Consider the following 24,404-nt stretch of genomic DNA (forward strand, 5'->3'; position numbering starts at 1 on the left):
GGAAGAGGCTGGGAGCAGGTTCACAGGTATTGGTCTGTGCTCAGTGCCATGAGGATTGCTTGGGCTGAGAGTGCAGATCATCCTTTACCACTGTGTGTTCCTTGATTGTGGCGGGTCCTCCGGACTCTAGAAATCCTTATGGATGGGGAGTCCTTTCCTGGGCTTGTGCCAAAGAATAACCTCTGGGCTGCTGTTCTAACAAGTCCTGTTGAACAAGAGCCCTTGTCTTGACTTAGGCATACGACTGGAGGCCACCATGGGGCAACCACCGTAGGTAGAGACCTTGCCCATGGCCGAAGTGGGCTTCCCAGAGTTGGGGAGAGGGTGCAGGGTGGGCATTGCACAAAGGTTCTATGCTGCCCTTTGTGTTGATTCCTCCTCCCTGTGAACAACACCTGTGCTTTCCACATAGGCTCAAAGAACTTCACTCTGGGTCTACTTCAGGTGGAAAAATAAGCTTTATATCATGGGGCTTTACAGGTTTCTTCTGGGGAGAGGGTATTAACACTGCTAAAAAAGAGTTAAGCATGAGAACTCATAGGAAGAATTGTTCCAGCCCTGACTTGCCTAGGTGAATTCACCAGGGATGCTGCTCTTACTCAGGGAGGACTCCAAAGATAACTTCTCTGATGTGGAAATCAGAAAAAGGGTTTGTTAGTCACTGTTCTGTGAAGCATCTGGGCTTCTAAAATTCCAACCCTAGTACAGTTCAGAGGCATGCTGATCCTCTTGGGAGCTAAGAGCTAAAGTCAGGGTACAGGCCTTGCCACCTCCAAACTGAGGGATCATCATGACTTGCTTGAATAAAGCCAAGAGTGAGCTTAGGGTGTCCTGAGTGGTTAGACCTGTGTCGATCTTTCTAAGATCACTCAGAGCTGAGGGCTGAGAGGGCGGGAACTACATGCTTCCGGTGTACGGCTGAGCACTGCCCAGAACCCAGGGGACTGCTCTCCACCGTCCCATTCCCCTACAGCTTCGGTCTTCTCCACACTCCCGAAATGCAGAGAAGGCTGCCCTGAGAGAATAGCGCCGTGCCCGGCGCTCCTGGCACCAGATCTGGCTTAGGAGCATAATGCCGTGTCTTCCTCCAGAAAGGGGAACGGCTGGCGGCGTGGCTGCTGCCGCTACCTGCCAAATCCTTACGGGAACCACTAGATAGTTACCGCTGACAGACCCAGGTTCGCGCTCAGCCCCAGGATTCTCTACGGCCGTTAAGCCCTGCCCCCTATGGTTCGTCCAATCGGGACCCAGCCTCCAGGCTCCGCCTCTACGTTGCTGCCACCACTTCCGGTCCACTCCCGGAAGTCCCGCAGTGGAGCCAAATTTGAAGCCTGCGGAGAGGCGGGGACGGGGGTGGGGGCGCGGTCGCAAAGCTGGACCCGTCGAGGTTTCCTTGGCTGCCTGACCCCCTTAGGACCAATCATCATGCCTATCCGTGCTCTGTGCACCATCTGCTCCGACTTCTTCGACCACTCCCGAGATGTGGCCGCCATCCACTGCGGCCATACCTTCCACCTACAGTGGTGAGTGACTGCTGTGTCGGGGCTGGGCGCTCGGCCTAGTATGGCTACAGTACTGTGGGGTGTCGGGTCTCTGGGCGGAGCCCAAACAGGTGATTAAGACGGAACTAGATGGAGCCCCAAGGTAGATTCCCCACCTGGGCAGAGGCAGGTCAGGGCAGGCTTCCCAGAGGAGGTAACAACTGAGCTGAGTCCAGGGTAACAGAGTTGGCTCAGTGCGGATAGAGTAGAGGATTTCTTGGTCAGCTTGCAAGGTGATGTGACCTCAAAACTATTAGTCTGGTCGGGGGTGAATTTTTGCTGTTTTTTTATTAAAAAAAAAGATTTAAAAATTTTGTATATGTTTATTTATTTTGAGAGAGAGAAAGCAAGCAGGAGAGGGGTAGTAGAGAGAGAATCCCAAGCCGACTATACGCTGTCAGCACAGAGCTGGGTGCTGGGCTTTATCTCCTGAACCGTGAGGTCATGACCTGAGCGGAAATCAAGAGTGGGACACTTCACTGACTGAGTAACCTAGGTGCCCAACTTTTGCCAAATTAATGAGCCCTTTTATTTGTTTGAGATAACCTGGTAGGCCTCTGGCTATCCGATTTGTTATGGTTTGCTTGATGGTTTGGGATGATTCTATCCAGAGTCATCTCCTTGGTCAGACACCCCAGAGTATTCATTGATGCCAGGTAACCCAAGTTAACATGGAAGGGCAAGGAGGTGCTCCCTGGTCAAGTCCTGCTGTCCCTATAGGACCGTTCTGTTGAATGTACAGCTGGTGAGGAAAGATTCCCCCAGCAGCTGTGAACTGGCTGATTCAGAACTCCTATTTAAAAATTGAAATATAATTGACATACTATATTATATTAGTTTCGGGTGTACAACATTTGAATCCAATAGTTGTATACATTACTTGATGCTTACCACGATAATCGTAGTAACCATATTTCACCATACAACAGTTATTACTGAGCATATTTCCTATGTTGTACTTTTCCATGACTTATTTATCTTATGACTGGAAATTTGTACCTCTTAATTCCCTTTATTTCACCCATCCCCCCACCCACCTTACCTCTGGCAACCACCAGTTTGTTCCTTGTATTTAAGAGTCTGGTTTTTTGTTTGTTTTGTTTTTTAGATTCCACATAAAAGTGAAATCTCTGACTTACTTCATTTAGCATAATACCCTCTAGGTCCATCCATGTTGTCACCGATGGCAAGATCTCATTCTTTTCTATGGCTGAGTAACATTCCAGTGTGTGCGCCTGTGCACGTGTGTGTGCATGCGCACGTGTGCACAGGTATGCTACGTCTTCTTTGTGTATCTATCAGTGGACACTTGGGTTGCTTCCATACCTTGGCTATTGTAAAACCTTCTTTTTTTTTATTGTGTTAAATTATACATCACATAAGATTTGCCATGTCAACTGTTTTTGACTATCGCAAAAGTTTATTTAACAAAGAATTTCAATATGAAAATGTACATGACCCAGTTTTTCTATTATAGTAAAATGGACCCTTTGGAGAGGGGACAAGTGGAAGCAGTTGATTTCTCTGGTGAACACAGCCTTTGTTTATACTCGTTCCAAGACTTCTAATATGATTATACTGTTCCCTCCTATTACCACCATTCCAGTATTGTTCTGTTGCCTGCTAGTTATCATCTGCACACATTTATCTATCACAAGATTCTTGTAGGGATCAAATCCCTGCAGCATTCCTTGGACATATCTACCACCATTTAATTTCAATGATAACTTCTTGTCCATAATTCTTTTTTTAATTTGGGAGGGTGAGCTTTGCTCATGATGTTTAATTGGTAAGCTCAAAGATGCCTTCCATTTTAACCATTTTTAAGTGTACAGTTCACTGATATTAAATACATTCACAATGCTGTGTAACCATTACCACTTTCTATTTCCAGAACTTTCCCATCATTCCAAACAGAAACACTGTACCAATTAAACAACAATTCTCCATTCCCTGCTCCCCACAGCTCCTGGAAACTTCTATTTCACCCTTTGTCTCTTTTTTTTTTTTTTTTTTTTTTAGTTTATTTATTTATTTAGGGATAGAGAGAGCAAGTGGGGGAGGGCAGAGAGAGAGAGAGAGAGAGAGAGAGAGAGCAAGCGAGCAAGAATCCCAAGCAGGCTCTATACTGTCAGCACAGAGCCCCATGTGGGGCTCCATCTTATGAACCATGAGATCATGACCTGAATTGATATCAGGTCAGAAGCTTAACCAACTGAGCCACCCAAGTGCCCCTTTACACTGTTTCCTTGAATTTTCCTATTCTAGGTACCTCATATAAGTGGAATCATACAATATTTGTTCTTTTGAGTTTTGCTTACTTCACCAAGCATAATGTCTTTAAGGTTAATCCATATTGTAGCAGGCATCAGAATTTCATTCCTTTTATGACCAAATAATATTCAATTATATGGAAATACCACATTTTGTTTTTCTCCTCATCTGTTAATGGACCTTGGGTTGTTTACATGTTTTGGCTAGTATGAGTAATGCTACTATGAATTAGTGTAGAAGTATCTGTTTGAGTCCCTGCTTTCATTTATTTTGGGCTAAACCCAGAGGTGGAATGGCTGGATCAAATGGTAATTCTGTGTTTAATTTTTTGAGAAACTGCTTTACTGTTTTCCACATCAACTGCACCGTTTTACATTCCCACCAACAATGCACAAGGGCCCTATTTCTCCACATCCTGGTCAACTCTTGTTATTTTCTGTTTTTGTTTTGTTTTTCATAATAGTTATCCTAATGGGTGTGTTTTTTGTTTGTTTGTTTTTGTTTTGTTTTGTTTAGTGTGTGTGTTTACAGCTATCTCTTCCCTCTTAGTATGCTTTCACTGTATTCTATAAATTTTGATATGTTGTTTTCATTTTCATTCATCTCAAGGTATTTTCTGATTTCCCTGTGGTTTCTTCTTTGACCCATTGGTTGTTTAATAGTGTGTTGTTTAACTTCCACATATTTTGTGAATTTTCCATTTTTTTTCCTGTTACTTATTTTCAGTTTTGTTCCATTGTGATCAGAAAAGATACTTTGTGTAATTTCAACCTTTTAAAATTTATTAATACTTGTTTTATGACCCAACATATGGTCTATCCTGCAGAAATATTTCATGTGCACTTGAGAAAAATGTGTATTCTGCTATTATTGGGTGGAGTATTTGTCTGTTGGATCTAGTTGGTTTATAGTGTTGTCTAAGTCCTCTATTTCCTTATTGATTATCTGATTGTCCTACCCATTATTAAAGGTGTGGGGTATTGACCTCCCCAAGTTTTATTGTAGAACTGTCTATTGTTCTCTTTAATTCTGTCCAGTTTTCTTTCTTATATTTTTGGTCTTTGTTGTTAGGTTCATATATGTTTATTATTTATTTATTTATTTATTTTTGAAAGAGAGAGACAGAGAGAATGAATATGGGAGCACGGGAGAAGGGCAGAGGCAGGGGGAAAGAGAGATTATTTATTTTGAGAGAAGGGAGGGCAGAGAGAGTGGGAGAGAGAGAATCCCAAGCAGGCTCTGCACTGCCAGTACCGAGACCAACACGGGGCTCTGTCTCACGAACCGTGATATCATGACTGGAGCTGCAATCAAGAGTTGGAGGCTTAATGGGGCGCCTGGATGGCGCAGTCGGTTAAGCGTCCGACTTCAGCCAGGTCACGATCTCGCGGTCCGTGAGTTCGAGCCCCGCGTCAGGCTCTGGGCTGATGGCTCGGAGCCTGGAGCCTGTTTCCGATTCTGTGTCTCCCTCTCTCTCTGCCCCTCCCCCGTTCATGCTCTGTCTCTCTCTGTCCCAAAAATAAATAAAAAACGTTGAAAAAAAAAATTAAAAAAAAAAAAAAAAAGAGTTGGAGGCTTAACGAGCTGAGCCACCCAGGTGCCCCTTTTAATTAATTTATTTATTTTTGTTTTTGTTTTTTGTAACTTAAAAAAAATTGTTTTTAATGTTTATTCATTTTTGAGACAGAGGGAGACAGAGCACAAGTCGGGAAGGGGCAGAGAGAGAGGGAGACGCAGAATCTGAAACAGGCTCCAGGCTCTGAGCTGTGAGCACAGAGCTCAATTCGGGGCTCGAACCCACAAACCGTGAGATCGTGACCTGTGTAACTTTTTTTGATATAAAGTCTATTTTGCCTTACAGTAACATAGCCACTTCAGCTCTCTTTTTGTTACCATTTTTACTTATCCTGCTTGGGATTCATTATATTTCTTTAACTTATGGAATGGTTTCTTCAATTTTGGAAAGTTATCAGCCATTATTATTATCTTCATGTATTGCCTCTATCCTATTATCTCTTTTCTTTTCATATTAGTTTCTTATTTCTGTTATAACAAATTACTACTAACTTAGTGGTCTAAAACAGCACAAATTTATTATGTTGTAGTTCCAGGGGTCAGAAGTCCAAAATGGGTTTACTGGGTTATAGTCATTGTGGGAATATACCTTTCTTGGCTTATATCCCTGTTCTCCCCATCTTCAAAGCCAGCAGGGTTACATCTTCAAATCTCTCTGTATGACTCTGACACTTAACTTAAGGACTCTTGTGATTACATGGGGGCACACCTGGATAATCTCCCCATCTCAAGATCCTTAATCACATCTGCAAAATTACTCTTGTCATGTGTGGTAACATATTTACAGGTTTGAGAAATTAGGACATAGACTTCTTGGGGAAAAGGCATAATTCTACCTAATACTTTCTTTTTGAAGCTCCTTATCATATGTATGCTAGATCTTCTCACAGTATCTTCTATATCTTTTATAATCTCTTATATATTTTTCTATATTGAGGCTCCATGCTCAACATGGAGCTTGAACTCATGACCCTGGGATCAAGAGTTGCACACCCTACCGACTGAACCAGCTTGGCACCCCCATTTTTCCATCTTTTTAATTCTCAATGTTTTCTCTAACCTATCTTTTTGTTTTACTAATTCTTCAACTATGCCTAAACTGCCATTAAACTGATCCATTTAATTATTGATTTTGGCCACTTTTTTGTTTTAGAATTTCTTTGGTTCTTATTAAATTCTGCCATGTCACCTTTTATTTTGTAGTTCTCTACTGATATTTTCTTTGTTTCCCACTGATAGATTGATTGATTGATTGATTTTTAATTTATTTATTTATTCTTGGGACAGAGAGAGAGAGCATGTATAAATGGGAGAGGGGCAGAAAGAGAGGAGGAGAGGGAGAATCCCAAACAGGCTCCACACTGTCAGCGAAGAGCCCAATGTGGGGCTCAAACCCATGAACTGTGAGATCATGACCTGAGCTGAAATCAATAGTCAGGCACTTAACCAACTAAGCCAGGTGCCCTGTTTTTTTCTTTTTTTAATTTTCTTAATGTTTATTTATTTTTGAGAGACAGAGAGAGAGCAAGCAGGGGAGGGGCAGAGAGAGAGGGAAACACAGAATCTGAAGCAGGCTCCAGGCTCTGAGCTGTAAGCACAGAGCCTAACGTGGGGCTCAAACTCACGAACCGTGAGATCATGCCCTGAGCCAAAGTTGGATGCTTAACTGATCAAGCCACCAAGGCACCCCCTTTTTTTCCTTTTTTAAAGTAAACTCTACCTCCAACATGGGGCTCTAACTCACAACCCTAAGATCAAGAATCACATGCTCAACCGACTGAGCCAGACAGGTACCCCTCTAATGATATTTTCAGTTTTGATTTTTATTTCTTTAGTATAATGTGTTATGTTGTATATGACAATTCCCATATCTGAGGTCTTGCTGGATATGTTCTGGTTTGCACTTGTAATGCTCTTTTCCTTGTATGACTTTACTTTGAGAAAACTAAAGCATTTACTTTATGTAAATGGAGTCATATGCAGTATACCTTTTTTGTATCTGGTTTGTCTTCCTCAATGTTGTGTATATGTGATTCATCTGTAATATTGTTCTTAGTTGTAGACTCATTCTTTCTCGTTGCCGTATAGTATTCCATTGCGCATGGCTAGCTTTGATTATATCTTGTACATAGCATATGAATTTTTTTTTTTTTAAGAGAGAGTGAATGAGCAGGGGAGAGGGGCAGAGAGAGAGAATCTTAAGCGGGCTCCACATTCAGCATGGAACCTGACGTGGGGCTCGATCCCATGACCCTGGGATCATGACCTGAGCTGAAGTCAAGAGTCAGATGCTCAACCAACTGAGCCACCCAGACACCCCTATGAAAAATTATTTATCGAAAAACTTTGAGGCCTGGGATGATGGTATCCCAGAAACAGAAAGACCTCTGTTTCTCCCTGTTCCCTGGTGGGAGAGTCTACTAGTAGGAGACTAATTAAAGTTTAAGGCTTGAGGTTTTGTTGGACCACTCAGATAGATGATGCAAAGCTGGACAGTATTTTACTTTTACCACTACTTGCATTTACTTCTAGTTTACCCTTACTCTGAAAGTGTAGCTCTTGGGAATCCTAGCTTAAAGTGGGTGTGTTATTAGAATCCCTATCTCTGAGGGATCCTGTGCTTTGACTGCTGCTCTTTAGTCCAAGCCTAGAATGTTGACAAAAGAGCAGCTGAGGGGTAAGGAGGGCCACACCAACAGGGCCAAAAAAAAAGGACTCGTCCCAGAGTGCTTGTCCCAGTCAGGCCTTATGGGATGTGCTGTACCCCCTGTGGTAACCGCCCTCCTATGTGGGCAGGCTCTGGGTCAAGAAAGAACAAGTCAGACCCTGTTGTGGTTGGGGTGGCTACCTGCTCTATGTGTCTCTACCCAAGCAAAGGCTCACCAGTCTGCTTTTCTGCTTCTCATTCCAGCCTAATTCAGTGGTTTGAGACAGCACCAAGTCGGACCTGCCCACAGTGCCGAATCCAGGTGAGGGTGGTGGGGTGAAAACACTTCAGCTGAAGATATCTTTTACTTGCCAGGAAGCAGAAATAAGGAAAGATCTCTGAAACTGAGCAATATCTTTGCCCTTTTTGGACCTTCATGGTTTGAGGCTGATCAAACCTTACTTGTGCTTTTGAGTGGCTCAGGAGGCCTGCTTATGCCTATGAGTAGCTAGCAGGTGGACTTATTGCCTGGGCTAGTCTTCACCTAGGTAAATCTGGCCTCCTTCTCTACCTTTCCCCATTTCCTCAAAGCACTTAGAGCTGGGGTATCTTTTGAGTAGTTACCACATGGGTTTGTGGTGACATGACTTTTTAGTAACCACCAAAGTGGTGGCGCCAGCTTAGGGAAACTATAGGGTTACAGAGTTCATCTGATTCCAAGGGAAGTGTTGTGAAAAGTTGGGCCTGAGAATAGGCCTGGCTGCACGTTAGGTTGCATGTATATCCCTGTCCTTGCACGTGACCCAGCTATATACTCACACTCTATCTTGTCCTTCCATCCAGGTTGGCAAAAGAACCATTATCAATAAGCTCTTCTTTGACCTTGCCCAAGAGGAGGAGAGTGTCTTAGATGCAGAATTCTTAAAGGTACCTGGGATTTATGTCATTCTACTGAACTCCAAGCCCCTTGAGAATTTACTTTCTGCTCCCACCCAGGGTGGGTACCTAGAGTGTCACGATGGAGTCTGGAGGGAGATTTTGTAGAGGTTTCAAGGCAGAGGGGAGGAGAGCAGAGGAGAAGTGATGATAAGACCCAGTCATTAGAGAAATACACTGTTAGGGAAGAAGGAAGCCTGTTTTCTTTAAAAAAAAAAAAAAAAAGTATTTTTTTTAACGTTTATTCATTTTTGCGAGACAGAGAGTGAGTGGAGAAGGGCAGAGAGTGGAGACACAGCATCTGAAGCAAGATCTAGGCTCTGAGCTGTCAGCACAGAGCCTGACGCAGGGCTTGAACTCACAAACTGTGAGATCATGACCTGAGCCGAAGTCAGACACTTAACCAATTGAGCCACCCAGGCGCCCCTGAAGGAAGGGAGCCTCTTGACTGTGAACCTTCCCTTTGGGATTTTAGAGTAATTCCCAACAAAGGCCAAAATATCTGTCCTGAGTTTCTCTCACCTTGCAGAGGTTCTACAGCCATCCTTCCCAGCCCACTTTGCTGCTTGGACAGATTAGAAAACTCTTCTAGTCCACACAGAGAAGATGTGTGGACCCACTACTCACAAACATGGCTGTGCCTCAAAACTGTGAGAAAGCTTGGTGTATATCCAGGTGACTGAGTCTTTCCCAGATCAGGAATAGAGGGCAGAACCCCTGGAATCAGGATGTGAGCCAGGGTAGAAACCCACACTGCTGGGGAGAATGGGTGGATTCCCTCCTACACGTATTCCCCCAAGTCCAAGATTTAGCTTTCTTTGTGTACCAGAGGGCTAGATTAGTAGAAATCTCTCAAGAAAGTGGGATTGGGGTTCACAATGAACCTGGACTCTGAGGGTTAACTTGCTGGGCATCTGTCAGTCCTGGGTTCATTTGGCTTTGGCCCCGGGGCGGGGGGGTGGGGGGGGGTGGGGGGGTGTGGGGGGGTGGATACCGTGATGTCCTTGGAACCTTACTGCTTCAAGAAGGTAGAGCTTTGTGCTTAAAGCCAACATGTTCATTGTCATGGTAACTGCTCCTGGTTTTAAGCCGCATCCTCCCTGTGATAAAGACAACAAAGGCAGCTTCGTTTCTTTCTGGCTTTCAAAGCCAGATCTAGGAGAGGGAGAGGCAATGTCTTGAGTAGTTTGGAGCAAGGGCTTGGAAGGTACCCTGCCAGGTATAAAAAAAAAAAAAAAAAAAAAGCCAGGGGACTTGGGGGAGCTTTGGATTGGTGTCTGTCCTCTGCAGCCCGTGCATGCCCTTCTCTACCCACCACTTGCACTCTAGGATGTTCTTCCCACAGTGACCAGTCCAGCTACCAAAAGCTTTTGCCCCAGAGTCCTGGGTGGGGATTTTGACACTAGGGGGCTTATCCACCCACTGGGGCTGGGCTTTAGTATTGGTCACATGTAAAATTCTGAGTCTTGTATTGACCTGGGAAAGGTGATCTGGAGGAAGATTTGCCTGGATTCCATCCAGCTACCATCCTGAACCCTTGGCCAAGCCTTTTAGTTCTGCAGAGCCTGGTTTTCCTGCTTATGCAGTAGGTACTTCTCTTGCCTATGGGGGTGTTGAGTGCTTTAAATTCCTGAATGGAGTCTGGGCTCAGTTCTGCCCCAGCCTCTCAGTGGTTCTACGGTAGTGGCTGTGTAACTTATGCACAGGCTTTGAGAGGTTCATTTGACCCTCAGAATAGTCTGGTTAGAGCCTAGCACATGTGAGGTTTCATCCAGAGATACAAAGTTGTCCCAGCTCACCTACCTTATTAGGGTTGGGAGATTCATGGTATACAGAGCCAGCTTAGAGCTTGAAGAGAAGTAGATTGTGAAGCAAGGGTGGAGGGAAGGAGTGATGACCCAAGGTCCCTGGGCATCCCAACTCTGTGTCCCTGGTGAGTGCAGCTAAAGCCTGGAGAGGGGAAGGGCCAGGCCAACACAGGGCCAAGGAAATGATGGAATCCTTTGCTGTGAGACTGAACACACAGGTCCAACTTCACTTCTCTTGCCCCTCTTCTGCCTCTCTCCCTGTCCCAGGGTCTTCTACCCGAGATTATTTTTCTCCACCTCACCTACTTTTCAGAAAAGTACAGAGATAAAGCAAGATATATCTCTACACTGTTGGCTTAGCTTGGCTGTGACATACAGCAGGGTCTGTGCCTCCCTGGACCTACAGACCTCATTGTCCCTTCCTGGATCTCCCTGCATGCCTTTTGGGGTGCTGTGTGGAAGCCAGCTATGATGCCTTTCTATTGCTTATTGTGGCTATTGCCTTACAGAATGAACTGGATAATATCAGAGCCCAGCTTTCCCAGAAAGGTGAGTTAGTAGGAGATAGGTGGCCCTGGGAAGTCCCTGAGCCAGGTCCTGAAGGGAGAGATCCTTGGGAGGAAGGCCTCCAGTCTTCTGGTGAAGCTAGGGGCTCTCCCTGCTTTGTATTTCCAAGAGTTTTGCCAGGTCTTGTGATTGGCAGGAAAGGAAAGGAAAAGGAGGTGCCTAAAGCTGTCCACCTAGATTAGGTGAGCTTCTTCTTTTTGTCTGAGGCTTCCTGCCCAGGACCCAGGCCGGGAGGGAGCTACCTAATGGGACAGAGTATTTGTAGGAGAGGGTTTGGCTGGAAACCTGATTGAGTTCTGAGATGATGAATTAACTCTACCCATGGGAGTGGGGAGCAGTGAAATCTTTACTCAAGCAGTTCCAAGCAGCAGAAAGAGGGTCTCATCCCCTGAATGAAGAAACTCTGGCTCAGCTTCCCTGGTTTGGTGCATGCCAGAGAGAGAAGCGGGCCACCCAATTGCTGACCTGAGACTTTTCCTTACTTGGCTCTGGGGTGGAGGGCTGGAACCTAAGGTCTAAGGTTCTTATGCTGATGGGTGAATGGGCCTTCCCCTCCCCCACCCCCCACTCCAGAGAAGGAGAAAAGGGATAGCCAGGTCATCATCGACACTCTACGGGACACCTTGGAAGAGCGCAACGCCACTGTGGAATCTCTGCAGAAGGCTTTAGACAAGGCCGAAATGCTATGCTCCACCCTCAAGGTTGGTCCCCAGGTTCTGTGGGCACAAGTTGGTTGGGAGATATAGCCTGGTCCTGAGCTCACCACTCTGGGCTTATCTTCTGGTTCTGCCTTTGTCATTACCTTCATTTATACAGTTGTAAAATGGAGACAAATCCCTTTTCCCCCAGGCCTCCCATATTGTGCCCATCCAGCCTATAAACAAAGAGCCATATTGGCTACACTTCTGGATTTTGTACTAGGTAGTTCGGACAGGTGAGGACTTCCCAGGGCTTCTTGGAGGGGCTGCTCAGCCAAGACCTAGGTGAGGCTGGACCTTGTTTGCAAAAGTGGTTTGTACTCCACTGATGAAGCCAGACCAAAGAACCTTCCATTAGCACTCTAGTCCTTGGCTGGGTTGCTCTCTGGAGCCAGATCAAACAGCATCCCAGGGAGGAGCAGGGGCCCTTTGAAGTCGGCTGTGCTGAGCTGACCAGGCAGATCAAAGCCTGCAGAGCAAGCAGCTCTAGACCCAGATGAATTTTGTATCAGCCTGGGTTGGTGAGCCTCTTGCTCTCTAAGGGGCATGAGGTGATTGATCTGAACCCACAATTGATAGGCTGGCCTCGTAGGAAGGAGCAGTCCTTGCTGGATGCCATTTGTAAGGGAAAGGGAGCCATCTTTGTGAACAGATAGGGCCCCAGGTGTTCGTTGTCTCTGTTCCTGCTTGGTGGCTGGGCTGGATCACATGGCCTGGCCAGTGGGAGGGAAGGAGTGAATCAGTACCTAGCTGCACAGCAGGAGTCTTTGATGGCATTCCCAGGTCAGAGATGGAGTGGTTTGTGCTGAGGACAGCCTGGCCAGCTGCCTCTGTCTCGGCTCTTCTATCCTGGTAACTGTCCGTGGGTCTAGATGGTGGATAGCGAGGCCTGGATCTGTGTTTCTTCACCTTCCTATACAACATGCACCATAAGCCCTTAAGTCACAGGACCTTGGCAGCCCACAATGGGCCTGTAGATGGTGGCAGTGGGCTGTGCCTGTGATAATATATCTCAGGAGGAAGCAAGCAGAGAGGTAAGGAAACAGTTGGCCTAAGGCCTCGTAGCAGAAAAAGCACAAACAGAGGGGCCCAGGCGCCTTCCTCCCTGGGGGCTGGGGACACATGGTTATCAGCATTTTGAAAAGGAGACAGTTCTCCTGATGACTTTAGCCATCGTCCCTGGGATTGTCCAAGCAACAGGTATGTATGGATGTGTGTGCTCTTCAGAAGCAGATGAAGTACTTGGAGCAGCAGCAGGATGAAACCAAACAAGCACAGGAGGAGGCCCGCCGGCTCAGGACCAAGATGAAGACCATGGAGAGGTGAGCTTGGAGCTAGGGACTGCCCTCTGCCCTTGCTCCTGTGGCTCCCAGGTGGCACAACTCTCAGGACTACAGGGGGATTGGGTCACCTCTGTGGTTCAAATCTCTCCATAGGTCACATGGGGCTCAGGCCAGCTGGGTATGGACACAGGTCTCCTTGCTTGACCTCTGCTTCCCATGGGGGCCCTTGCCTCACTCCTCCCTGTTCTGTTGCCTGTGGCCTGACAACCTGGCAGGTTTTTTGCTCCAAAAACCTTTCTCTACGGATTCCTGACCTTGAGGAGCTGTCAGCACCCATTCTTCCCCAGCAGCATCCCTACAGCTGTGTTCAGCTCTGCTGTGGGGCCTTTCTTTGGATAGACCCGCCTGCTAGAGCATGCTGGCAGCTCAGCCTGTTACCATAGCAACAGCAGCAAAGGGAAGCAGAGCTGTACTGGGTACCTACCCATCAACCTCCAGATTTTAAATGCCGTGGGCTGGGTGTTTTTCAGGATTGAGCTCCTACTCCAGAGCCAGCGGCCCGAGGTGGAGGAGATGATCCGAGACATGGGTGTGGGACAGTCAGCGGTGGAGCAGCTGGCTGTGTACTGCGTGTCCCTCAAGAAGTGTGTACTCTGCCCCTCTGACCCAGCCCAGGAGCTAAGCCACGGCACCCACTCTGTCTGCTCTCCATCTCTTGCAAAGCAGAGCAGGCAGAGTTAAGGGGCAAGCTCAGGAGCTATGCTGCCTCAGTTTGCACCTTGACCCCACCTCTCACAATGTGGCCAGGAGCCAGTCTCTTAGCCTCTGACCCACAGCTTCCTGAATGGAGATAGTAATAATTTGCCTCATAGGGCTATTGAAAGAATGAGTGTGAATTATAAGTGTTATTTCTTTTTATTTATTTATTTTCTTAACGTTTATTTATTTTTGAGACAGAGAGAGACAGAGCATGAATGGGGGAGGGTCAGAGAGAGAGGGGGACACAGAATCCGAAACAGGCTCCAGGCTCTGAGCGGTCAGCACAGAGCCCGACGCGGGGCTCGAACCCACGGACCGCGAGATCATGACCTGAGCCGAAGTCGGACGCCTAACCAACTGAGCCACCCAGGCGCCCCTATAAGTGTTATTTCTAAGAGGGTTGGCACCACTCTCTGAGCTATATAAACCCCATCATGATAAATGGAGCCTATTTCCCATCAGCATTTGCTGACTCTGCCTGATTTGCATCAGAAATTTGGCTCAGATTCTCCACTATCATGGAGGTGAGACTGGGGGAAAGGGACAACTTGGCTGACAGGCATGGGATCCCAGATATCTCCTGTGAGACCCAGATGAGGTAGGGAGCCTCTTTGTGAGACCTTAACGAGGGCAGGGCTTGCTGCGCATCCTCTCAAATCACTGGTGCCTGTACGACAGGCAGGGGATAGAGACTCCCCAGCTCTCCTTGCAGGACCCCCCAAAACATTACCCTGTTGCGCTCAGGTGTCAGAGTAGGAATGAGAACCGGCCTAGGGGACAGCCTGGGCTTTGTGTTTGCTTGGTGCTGTGGCTCATTCTGACCAGCAGCATGTCTTATTCTGACATCTCTTTTCCTGGCCCCCTTGTAGAGAGTATGAGAATCTAAAAGAGGCACGGAAGGCCTCAGGGGAGCTGGCTGACAAACTGAAGAAGGACTTATTTTCTTCCAAAAGCAAGGTAACAGTGGGGAACAGAAGATGAGGGGAGAGGTGGCTGTCCTTTTGTCATGCTCGTTCCTGTCTCCTGAGCAAAGCCATGGGGCTGGATGGCACAATGGACTCCATGGGGCTATTGGGTGACTCACAGAGACTGGTTACTGGCCTTACTGGGCTCTGGCTCTGGCTCTGTGGCTGGCCCACCAAGGCCGGCAGCTCACACAGGGCTCTCCCCCAGTATGCGCACGGTTATACTCCCCTCTATTCTTCCTGGTTCCTAGGCACCTCTTAGCTGGCTGGAGAGCACAGATCCCTAAGGTGCCAGTGTCCGAGGCCTATTTTTGTACCAGGCCCAAAGTAGGAGGAACCTACTTGGAACCTGGTTCAGTCAGCACAGCTGTTTTATTTCTGGGCCCAGTGCATCCATGGACTATTGGGCATAGAACGAAGCCCTTGTTCCTGGGGCAGCTCCAGATGGACATTGATGGATTAAAGCCCTGCCCCACAAGGCCAGGGTCTCTCCTTGTGTCCTCAGACTCTTCTGGACCCTGGGCTCCTACGAGCATGCACTAGGTAGCAGCAGGTGGAGGCAGAGCACAGGGCCACCTGTTGGCTTGTCCTTTACTCCCTACACTTTCTTACAGTTGCAGACAGTCTACTCTGAACTAGACCAGACAAGGTTGGAGCTGAGGTCAGCGCAGAAGGACTTACAGAGTGCTGACAAGGAAATCACGGTAAGTGACATCCCTGGCCAGACGGGAATGAGGAGTATTTTGTGTGTGCTCCAAGAGCCTGGGAACCTGTGCCCCAGTCAGTGGCAGTGGTTGTGGGTTCCCTTTATCTTCCTGGGTCAGAGTGGGTCAGGATATGCACTTTGACCCTGATTTGGAGCCTGGGCCTTCTCAGTAGGGGACAGACAGCACCTGTCCTGTACCTATGTCCCCAGGGTCACCAGAGGGGAGGCTTCCCCAGAGAGGGGTTCTGAGGCTGGGTATTCCTGGCCTCTTGAGCCTGATGTTGGGGTTCAGATCTTGGTCTGTTCCCAGGATGCATGTTGCTCGTGTCCTTGGCAGTCTCTCCAGTCTTGCTGCCTCAGCCTCCCTTTCACACTCTTCTCTTTCCTTTCCCAAGAGCCTGAAAAAAAAGCTAACGATGCTGCAGGAAACCCTGAACCTGACACCAGTGGACAGTGAGACTGTCAACCGCCTGGTTTTAGAGAGGTTTGTTGACCTTCTGGGGTGGTCATAAGCTGGAAGAACTCTTTGGTAAGGGTCTTCACTACTCCTGGCTTTGGTCGGGTGGGTGGTCCATGTGGGCCTGTAGGCTGTGGGCCTCCTGCCCTGGGACACAGCCAAGATTTGGTGGGAAAACAGCTTTGAGGCAAGTTCTGGGGTCTAACGAGAGGCCAGGGTAGGCCATAGGGGACCTAGGGATGGGCAGGGAAGGGGAAGGGGAAGGAGCATGGACTGTCTTCAGGAATCCTGTTTATGGAATGCTTACTGAATGCATCTGTCCACCCCAGATTCTGAAACAAACACGAAACCAGTCACCAAAATAATTCCCCTATGGTCTCAGGAATGTGTGCATTAAAGCTTCCAGCAGAGGGAGCCAAGAGGCAGGGGGATGGGTGTCCCTGCCAGGACTGGCTGCCCATTCCTCTCTGGGTGTTTCACAGAAGCCAACTAGGTGAGAGCATCAGGGAAGTCCTACCTAGTTGCCCAGCTGATGGCCCAGACAGAAAGCATGTAACCCAGCGACCCAGCCTTGTATTTGAGCCACTTTTCAATGTCCTTTGGAAAATCATTATGCTCCTTCCCCATATCTGATGAGTTGCTGGAGTCTGCCCATTTAACCTCCGGGGTACTTCCTGATCTTACCCCTTACCACCACCCCCATGTAAGGATTGTGACCCATCTTCCTGCTCCTCTTGTCTTCCCAGCTTATCAGCCCCTGGGTATCACATCATTCCTCCCCCACCAAACACTCCCAGACCTTCTTGCACTATGCCAACGCACTCTTAGAGCCAGCCTGGGAGCTATAGTAGATCTTTAGGCTTCAGCCAAATAATACTGTCAAACCAAGCAGAATATCCCTTGCCTTCCCATTTCTGGGCCTTTCTGTATGTCAGCTCCTGTCCACACTGATGGGTCAGTTGCCCTGCAGAGCCTTCCCTAGCCTCCTCAGCAGGAGTAAGCTCATCCTCCTCTGCACAGGTAGTATTTATTTAGATGTTGTGTCAGGTGCCATGGGCCACAGAGGTGCTCTAGAGTCTTGCCAGAGCCTGGACCACTCAATACATACACACCCAGCTATGAGTAGACTGGGAGCCACATCTTAATCTGTGTCCCTCACCACCAGCCTCCTTACATGCACCATCTTTTCCCTACACCGTAGCATCTGCACGGAGGAGTGAGTGCCAACAAGCCAGCTTCTCATTCTCATTGGACCTTTAGTTCTTCAACCTTTGCTTTCTTTCTTACCTCAGACCTTCCATGTCTCTTTATGGAGCCAGAGCTGCCTGCCCACCCCAGCTTGGGTTGGACTGAGAAATGGCTGTGGGGATGTGATGGGCACATGACTGACTGTGAAGTCCAGTGTGTGGCTGATTTTGATGAACTAACCTGTGTGTCTGGTCCTTCCTCTGCACTCCACCCTCAGAGCCCATTGGCCATGCCAGCTTGGACCCCCAGGTAGCACAAGGGCCCTGTCAGAAGCTTGACAGTTAGGGAGCTGATAGTCTCAAAGACCATCTCATGTGTTCAAACATTTAGAATTTAAGCTTTCTCAGCAGGAAGTAAAAATTCTTTTGCTGCTCAAGGCTATCTATCAAGGCTGCTATCTACAAGCTCCACGGTGCTCCCTACACTTCCCATTTGATGGTCCTCAGGGTGTTTCCACATGCTTGTCCTCTGTATCCAGCATCCACAGTGAGGCACACCTCCAGGCTCCCAGAGGCTTTGCATACTTGCTTTTGCTTACTTTCTTTACCACTCCAGGCTGGAGTGAGGCCTAAACTTCTATAACAGGTTCTTACTGAGTGCATGCTGCATGTCTGGCCCTCTCGGTTCTCTTGGAGCTTGTGTTCTGGTGGGATAGGCAAGCTGGGGGCTTAGATGGCTAAGCCCCAAACCCCCCTGACCACATACTACGACTGGCCAAATCCCATGACAAGAAAAATGGCGCTTGTGCCATTTGTATCTAGAAGCTTCAGTGAGGGGTGAGCCCTGGCTCAGGGATGAGGCACACAGGAGCCACCAGGGCATGCAGCTCGGGCTGGCAGGGGGTTGTCGCATGGCTGCGGAGAGCAGGGTGTGATGAGGTTTATTGACCCTCTGGGGTGGTAGATAGTGGTAGAGGACTTGCTGGGGTTGGTAGATATTGGCAGAATAACAGATACTACAAAAACGTTGTCATGAGTGCTCCTGGCTGCTGCTTTATGCTGTGGATCCCAGTGGGGGAAGCAAAACAACCGGCATGGCGTTGGTTTGAGGTGCATTTGTGCAACCTTTGTTTTCACTTGCAGGCAAGAGAGGGTAGAGCATTCAGGGACCTGGCCAGGGAAAGGAAGAGAGAGTCTAATCTTCCCACATTGCTTACCCATCCAAATCAGTGTAGGTAATTCCCTTTTCTCCAATCTGCATGCCCCATTGGGCTCCTGGCCAGTGACTAATACCCTCACAGTGCATCTCCTTGTCCTTGAGCGATGGGCGTAGGGCTTTGGGCAGCCCTGAAAAGGTTCCTTCCTAAGGGAAGGAAATAGGGATGTTCTTGGGGCTGTCCTGCCATTCCCCAGAGTTTTCTGACCACAGTAGCTAGGGAACGCCACCAGGCCTGGATGGGCTAGAAAAATCCTATTGGCTGCAATTTTCTTTTTTTCTTTCTCTCTCTTTTTTATTTTATTTTTTTTTAATTTGTTTTCATGTTTATTTATTTTTGAGAGAGACAGAGACAGAACGCGAGTGGGTTAGGGGCAGAGAAAGAGGGAGACACAGAATCTGAAGCAGGCTCCAGGCTCCAAGCCATTAACACAGAGCCCTTTGGGGGCTCGAACTCACAGAGCTGTGAGATCATGACCTGAGCCGAAGTCAGATGCTTAACCGACTGAGCCACCCAGGCGCCCCTCTCTCTCTCTTTTTTTAAAGTTTATTTATTTATAGAGCAAGCGCAGGAGGGGCAGAGAGAGAGAAGGGGAGAGACAGAATCCCACGTAGGTTCCACACTGTCAGCACAGAGCCTGATGTTGGGTTCGAACTCATGAACTGTGAGACCATGACCTGAGCCAACACCACGAGTCACTTAACACTTAACTGACTGAGCCACCCAGGTGTCCCAGAGTTCTATATTACTTTTTATTATTTTATTACTATTATTTTTTTTTTTTAGAGAGAGTGCACAAGTTGGGGGAGCAGCAGAGGGAGGGAGGGAGGGTGGGAGGGAGGGAGGGAGAGAGAGACAGAGAGAGAGAGAGAGAGAGAGAGAGAGAGAGAGAGAGAGAGACTGACTCTTAAGCAGGCTCCACGCTCAGCACAGAGCCTGACACGGGACTCGATCCCATACCCTAGGATCATGACTTGAGCCAAAATCAAGAGTTGGATGTTCAACAAACTGAACCACACAGGTACCCCTCATTACTTTATAAATGCAACATATGAGCATTTCCCCATGTTACTTAGTTTACTTTCCAGAAACACTACTATAATATCTGTATCATAGTCAAGCTATGAAAGTGCCAGCTCCCTAGAAGAGTCATTTTGACCATTTCCAATATTGGGCTATGTGCCATATACATCAATCTGTGGTCACATCTCTGGCCCCTTGCACTGCATTCTGAGAGATGAGGTTGTTTGGTCAAAAGGCAGTAACCTTTTGTTTGTACACTTGGGTTTTGTGTGTGGTTTTGCTTGCTTCCTTCCATGTCTTGAAGACTTTCACTGGTCCCACTATGGTGTGAAGCACTAAGCCAAGTGGTTTCTTTTCTGTAGAGATTCAGGCTTCCTTGCAAGGTGGCCCTGGGCCATGTGTGGGCTCCAGACCCCTGGAACCAAGCCATCTCTGATGCTGCAGGGACTGTTGTCCTTCTGAACTGCCGCGGTGGTCCAGAGTAACCAGGCCATCTCTGCTTATAGCCCAGCCCCTTTGGAAATGCTGAACCTGAAGCTTCGCCGACCAGCCTTCGGTGATGATATTGACCTCAATGCCACCTTTGATGTGGACACCCCTCCAGCCCAGCCTGCCAGCATCCAGCAGGGCCGTGCCAAGAAGCTCTGCCAAGAGATAGCACAGTAAGTGGTAGTGCCTGGCCATGTCCACAGCCTGGAGGCAGGATGACCAAGAGGTCTCTGTAGGCCCTGCCATAGTTGCTCTGAGTGGCTGACAGGGCAGTGAGGGTCACCTGGGGTTGACTATTACTTTGGTTCTAGCCACCTCTTCTTCCCTTTCCTGAGTACTCACTGTGGGCAAAGCCCTTCTCGCTTCTTTCAGTCATCACTATCACCCTTCAAGCAAAGGTGTTGGGATGTGAGTTGGAGAGAACACAGGGGTCCCAGTAGGGGCAGGTCTAGGTTGATGGTGTTGGGGTATGTGTGTACTCCCCATATCTTGAATGCCTGCCCACCAGAGTCCTGAGCCAGGGACTCTGAAGTTCTTCTTCCATTGTGTGCCTCTTGGGCTCATGCTTGAGGACCATCTCAGATCATGGTGCCCAGGGCCCCATCATCTAAAGGGGTAGCCCACAGGGGCAGGCTTGAGAAGCTGTGGGGAGCTGTAGTGGGATGGGCAGGACCTGCACAAGGGACCCAGTGGGACTGGGAATGGGGAGGTTGTCTCCTTGGCCACACAGGGCGAGTATAGTTCATCAGGAAGACAAGAACTACTCCCCTACGTACGTGTAGGTATATGCTACTCAGGTGAGGGGGTCAAGGGCTGAGCGGTTTCCTCCTAATCAAAACCTTTGGACATGAGAGAAAGAAATTGAGGTGTTAGGCAGTGAAAATGGAAGAGGCCCAGGGAGAGAGCAAAAGGGAGAGCCAGCTGAGCTCTTCACCTCTCCCCACCCTCAGGGGTGGAGGTACCTGTGCTGTACAGGGCCAGGCCTGGTAGCAGTGTGAAGCAAGCCTTGGGCATGTGGCCTGTAGTCACAGGGCCTGTTAGTGCCTGCTGCACACCCTGGCTTCTTCATGTTGTCTTTTCTCTAGCTGTAAAGGGTGAAAGTGGACACCTGGGGCCTGCAGACTGCCAGGCCTTTTAGAGACATTTTTATCATCTTGAGGGCCTGCAGTGAGTGTGAGGGAGTCCAGGATGCTTCCCCCTTGGATCAGCCTCCCCAGAGCCAAACTTGCAGCAAGTGGAGAATCTTCCCATGGCTTTCATGTAGCCTCACCACAGGCTATAGGGACAGGAATGAAGGGATCCAGAGTTGACAAGACTGACCCTGCCCTTGTCCTCATGGCTATGAGAAACCACAGGGTCAGCCTTTAGGTCACCCTCCTGCTACCCGCCCTGGGAAAATATCAGGAGAGGGTATTCAGCTGTTAGTGTCCCCAGGGATTGGGTGGAAACACTGTGTCTAGCTCTGGAGCTATGAGTGAAGGGCCGGGGCTTGGGGCCATAATTCATTATGCCCCAGACTGTGCCTGCACAGATTACCTAAGAAGATGGCCTAGCCCTGTGTTGTGAGAGTACTTGATAGACTATCTACTGAGGGTATTGTGGAGATGGTAGCCCCTCTCTGGGCAGACAAGGCTAAGTCTGAGATCACGAGGTGCCCTCTGCCTATATCAGGACATGACTGGCTTTCCCCCTGTGGTTGGTGAATCAGCTGGGCCTCCAGCCACACATAGAACCCAGGACATAGGCACTTGAGGCCTTGGGGAGGATTGGAATTGGCTTGGCCCCAAGTGGAAGCCACAAAATTGAAAAATGGTCCAACTTCCCATTCCTCCTCCACTCTGGCAGCTGTGACTGACAGCTGTTCACAGACCTGCACTTGGGGTGGGGCTCACTGAGGTGCCTTGCCCAGCACAGCCATTACAGCAGCAATGCCACATGGTGGTTCCCCAAGGGCCATGTGCTGAGCCTGGCTCGCCAGGCCCTGTATCTTGCTCACCTGCCTCTTGTCTTGGTGTCTTGCTCTCACAGCTCTCCTGTTCAGGACATCCCCAAGAAGATGCCCAATGACCCCAAGCAGGTAAGGTTTCCCTGAAGAAGTCAGGCAGTCACCATCCAACCCTTGCCAGAACTGAGTGTAAAGCGGGACTTCTGAAAGGGCAGGGTGTTGCCAGAGGCCTCTGACTCCTGGCCTGGGGCTAAGACACTATGGAGCCACCCTGGGAACTCTATTCATTATCCTATCTGCCTCCTGGTGAAGCATCAGAGATCCTGGTCCTGCTCCACCACCCCTACCCGCCCCCTCCTTTGCTGCCATCTCTCTTGTCAAGTCTGCCTTTGGGAACTCCCCCACCCCAGGAGTCCCAGCTCTCGCTGGGCGGCCAGCGCTGTATGGGAGAGCCAGATGAGGAGCTGGCTAGTGCCTTTCCTGTCTTCATCCGGAATGCTGTCCTAGGCCAGAAACAGCCCAAGAGGGCCAAAGCAGAGCCCCGTCGCAGCACAGATGCCGTGAGTATGGCTTCCCACAAGTGGCAAATGCCAGCCCTCTCGGGGGGGAGGGGGACAGTGGGGGCCAGCTTCCTAGCTTCTTAACCTGGCCCACTCACTTCTTCCTTCCGTTTTAGGTAAGGACTGGCTTCGATGGTCTTGGAGGTCGGACAAAATTCATCCAACCTGTATCCTTGTTCTGTAGCACTGGGCTGAGCTGAGCTACCCACACCATCCCTCAACTGTACCCTCAGACCCTAGCCTGGCAGTGGCTGCAGCCTCAGGTGTGCAGAGCCTGACCTCGCTCAGTATAGCAGAGCTTCCCCCCTCCAAGTCTGAGCCTTTGCTGCCCTGCATTCAGTTTCTTCTTTAGGCCTCTTCCTTGACATCTTCTTCAGACTGACACAACTATGATCCGCCCACTGCCTGTTAAACCCAAGCCCAAGGCTAAGCAGAGAGTCAAGGCAAGGACAGTGCTCCCTCCCTCCCAGGCCAAACTGGACACCTTCTTGTGGTAGTGAGAACAGTGAGTCTGATCAGTGGCCAGATATATGCCTCCAACTTATAGGCCAGGACTGGCTCAGCAGGAGGTTTTGGGGGCACGGCCCCTCCTCTGGGACCAGCCCTGAGGGCAAGGGTAGACGAAAAGATGGGGATGAGGGTGAGGCCCAGGAACTGTGCTTTTCCTGAACTTGTCCTGCCCACCCCCACCATACTGGGTCTACCATACTGGGCCTACATGTGGTTGCCGATGTGAGACCAGCAGGACCTGCTGTCTGTTAAAGGCTCTTGTTTATAGCCAGATGTAGCCGGGCTGCTTCTGGTTCTCCAGGTCTTTTGTTGACTGTATGGACCAAAGTGCTTGAGGCTTCTCAGGCAATTTCAGCCTGCCCCATGCTTCTGCCAGCTTCTGACTTGCTGCTAGGCATGGCCGGAGCCAAGCAGGGTGGGGAGCGAGGGGATGGTGGTGGGAGAGGATAGGGGGGAAGATTTCTATGTAAAATAAAAAAGATAGAATACTTTCTTCCTGGCTCTGGGAGTGTAAATTTGCACCAACACTTTAGAAAACCATTTCGCATAAGTTTGTAAAGTGGGACCTTCACCTCGGCTCACACTGAGAAATCCTATCCTTTAGGCATGTGTCCCCTCATAGGACACAGGGAGACTCCAGCAGGAATGCTATCACTGCAGTTTTGTTCACAGCCTCTAGCCTAGGCACAGCCCAAATGCCATAGGCAGGAAAGCAAATGGGTAAACAGGTATAGCCATACAGGGGACTCACAGCAAGCAAGACAAATAATCAGCGACCTTTGGGTCTTAACTTCAAGAGCACTTTCTCCTAGAAGACTTCCTTTCTTGACCTCTAGCTTGGGTGAGGCCTCCTAAACTTCCCTCTCTGACTACTGCATGGGAGTTCATCTGCCTCTGCAGGGCCCACCATGGGCCTGGCACAGAGAATGATGGTGAGTGCCCTCATGCTTCAGGCTGAGCATGCCCAGCTGCCCCCGGGACATCTGGAGGAGTGAGCCTCACAGGGAGGAAGTAATGCTCTTGGTTATGGGATCTGGACCCCTTTGCTGCTGCCTTGAACCAAGGAGGTTTGGTGAGGGGAAGTGCAGCACCAAGTTAAGGGTGCAGCCAGCGGCTGACCAATAGCGCTCCTTATCAGCTGAGTGATCTTAGGCAAATTACTCAGCCTTTCTGTGTCCAACTTCTTTAAAGTAGGGACAATAGCACTAAACTCCCAGTTGTGGGAACCTAATGAGTCAGCGTTACAGGTTAGGAACT

The 24,404-nt window shown here is 48.8% G+C and overlaps 1 protein-coding gene and 1 pseudogene across 1 annotated transcript; one reads left to right on the plus strand and one right to left on the minus strand.

The window, feature by feature from the left end:
* Window positions 1–47: 47 nt before the first annotated feature.
* TRAIP (TRAF interacting protein) lies at window positions 48–23,640 on the plus strand. The gene is made up of 15 exons (XM_058726887.1): window positions 48–1,523; window positions 8,302–8,359; window positions 8,881–8,964; window positions 11,291–11,330; window positions 11,922–12,049; window positions 13,274–13,368; window positions 13,860–13,973; window positions 14,958–15,045; window positions 15,668–15,757; window positions 16,155–16,243; window positions 20,150–20,305; window positions 22,161–22,209; window positions 22,488–22,637; window positions 22,754–22,804; window positions 23,015–23,640. The coding sequence occupies exons 1-15, from the start codon at window positions 1,228–1,230 to the stop codon at window positions 23,132–23,134; spliced, it is 1,608 nt and encodes a 535-aa protein (XP_058582870.1). The 5' UTR covers window positions 48–1,227; the 3' UTR covers window positions 23,135–23,640.
* LOC131510151 (small nuclear ribonucleoprotein G-like) lies at window positions 3,086–3,318 on the minus strand (annotated as a pseudogene).
* Window positions 23,641–24,404: the final 764 nt, after the last annotated feature.

The sequence above is a fragment of the Neofelis nebulosa genome, chromosome 4 (assembly GCF_028018385.1).
Source record: "Neofelis nebulosa isolate mNeoNeb1 chromosome 4, mNeoNeb1.pri, whole genome shotgun sequence".
Lineage (NCBI taxonomy): Eukaryota > Metazoa > Chordata > Mammalia > Carnivora > Felidae > Neofelis > Neofelis nebulosa.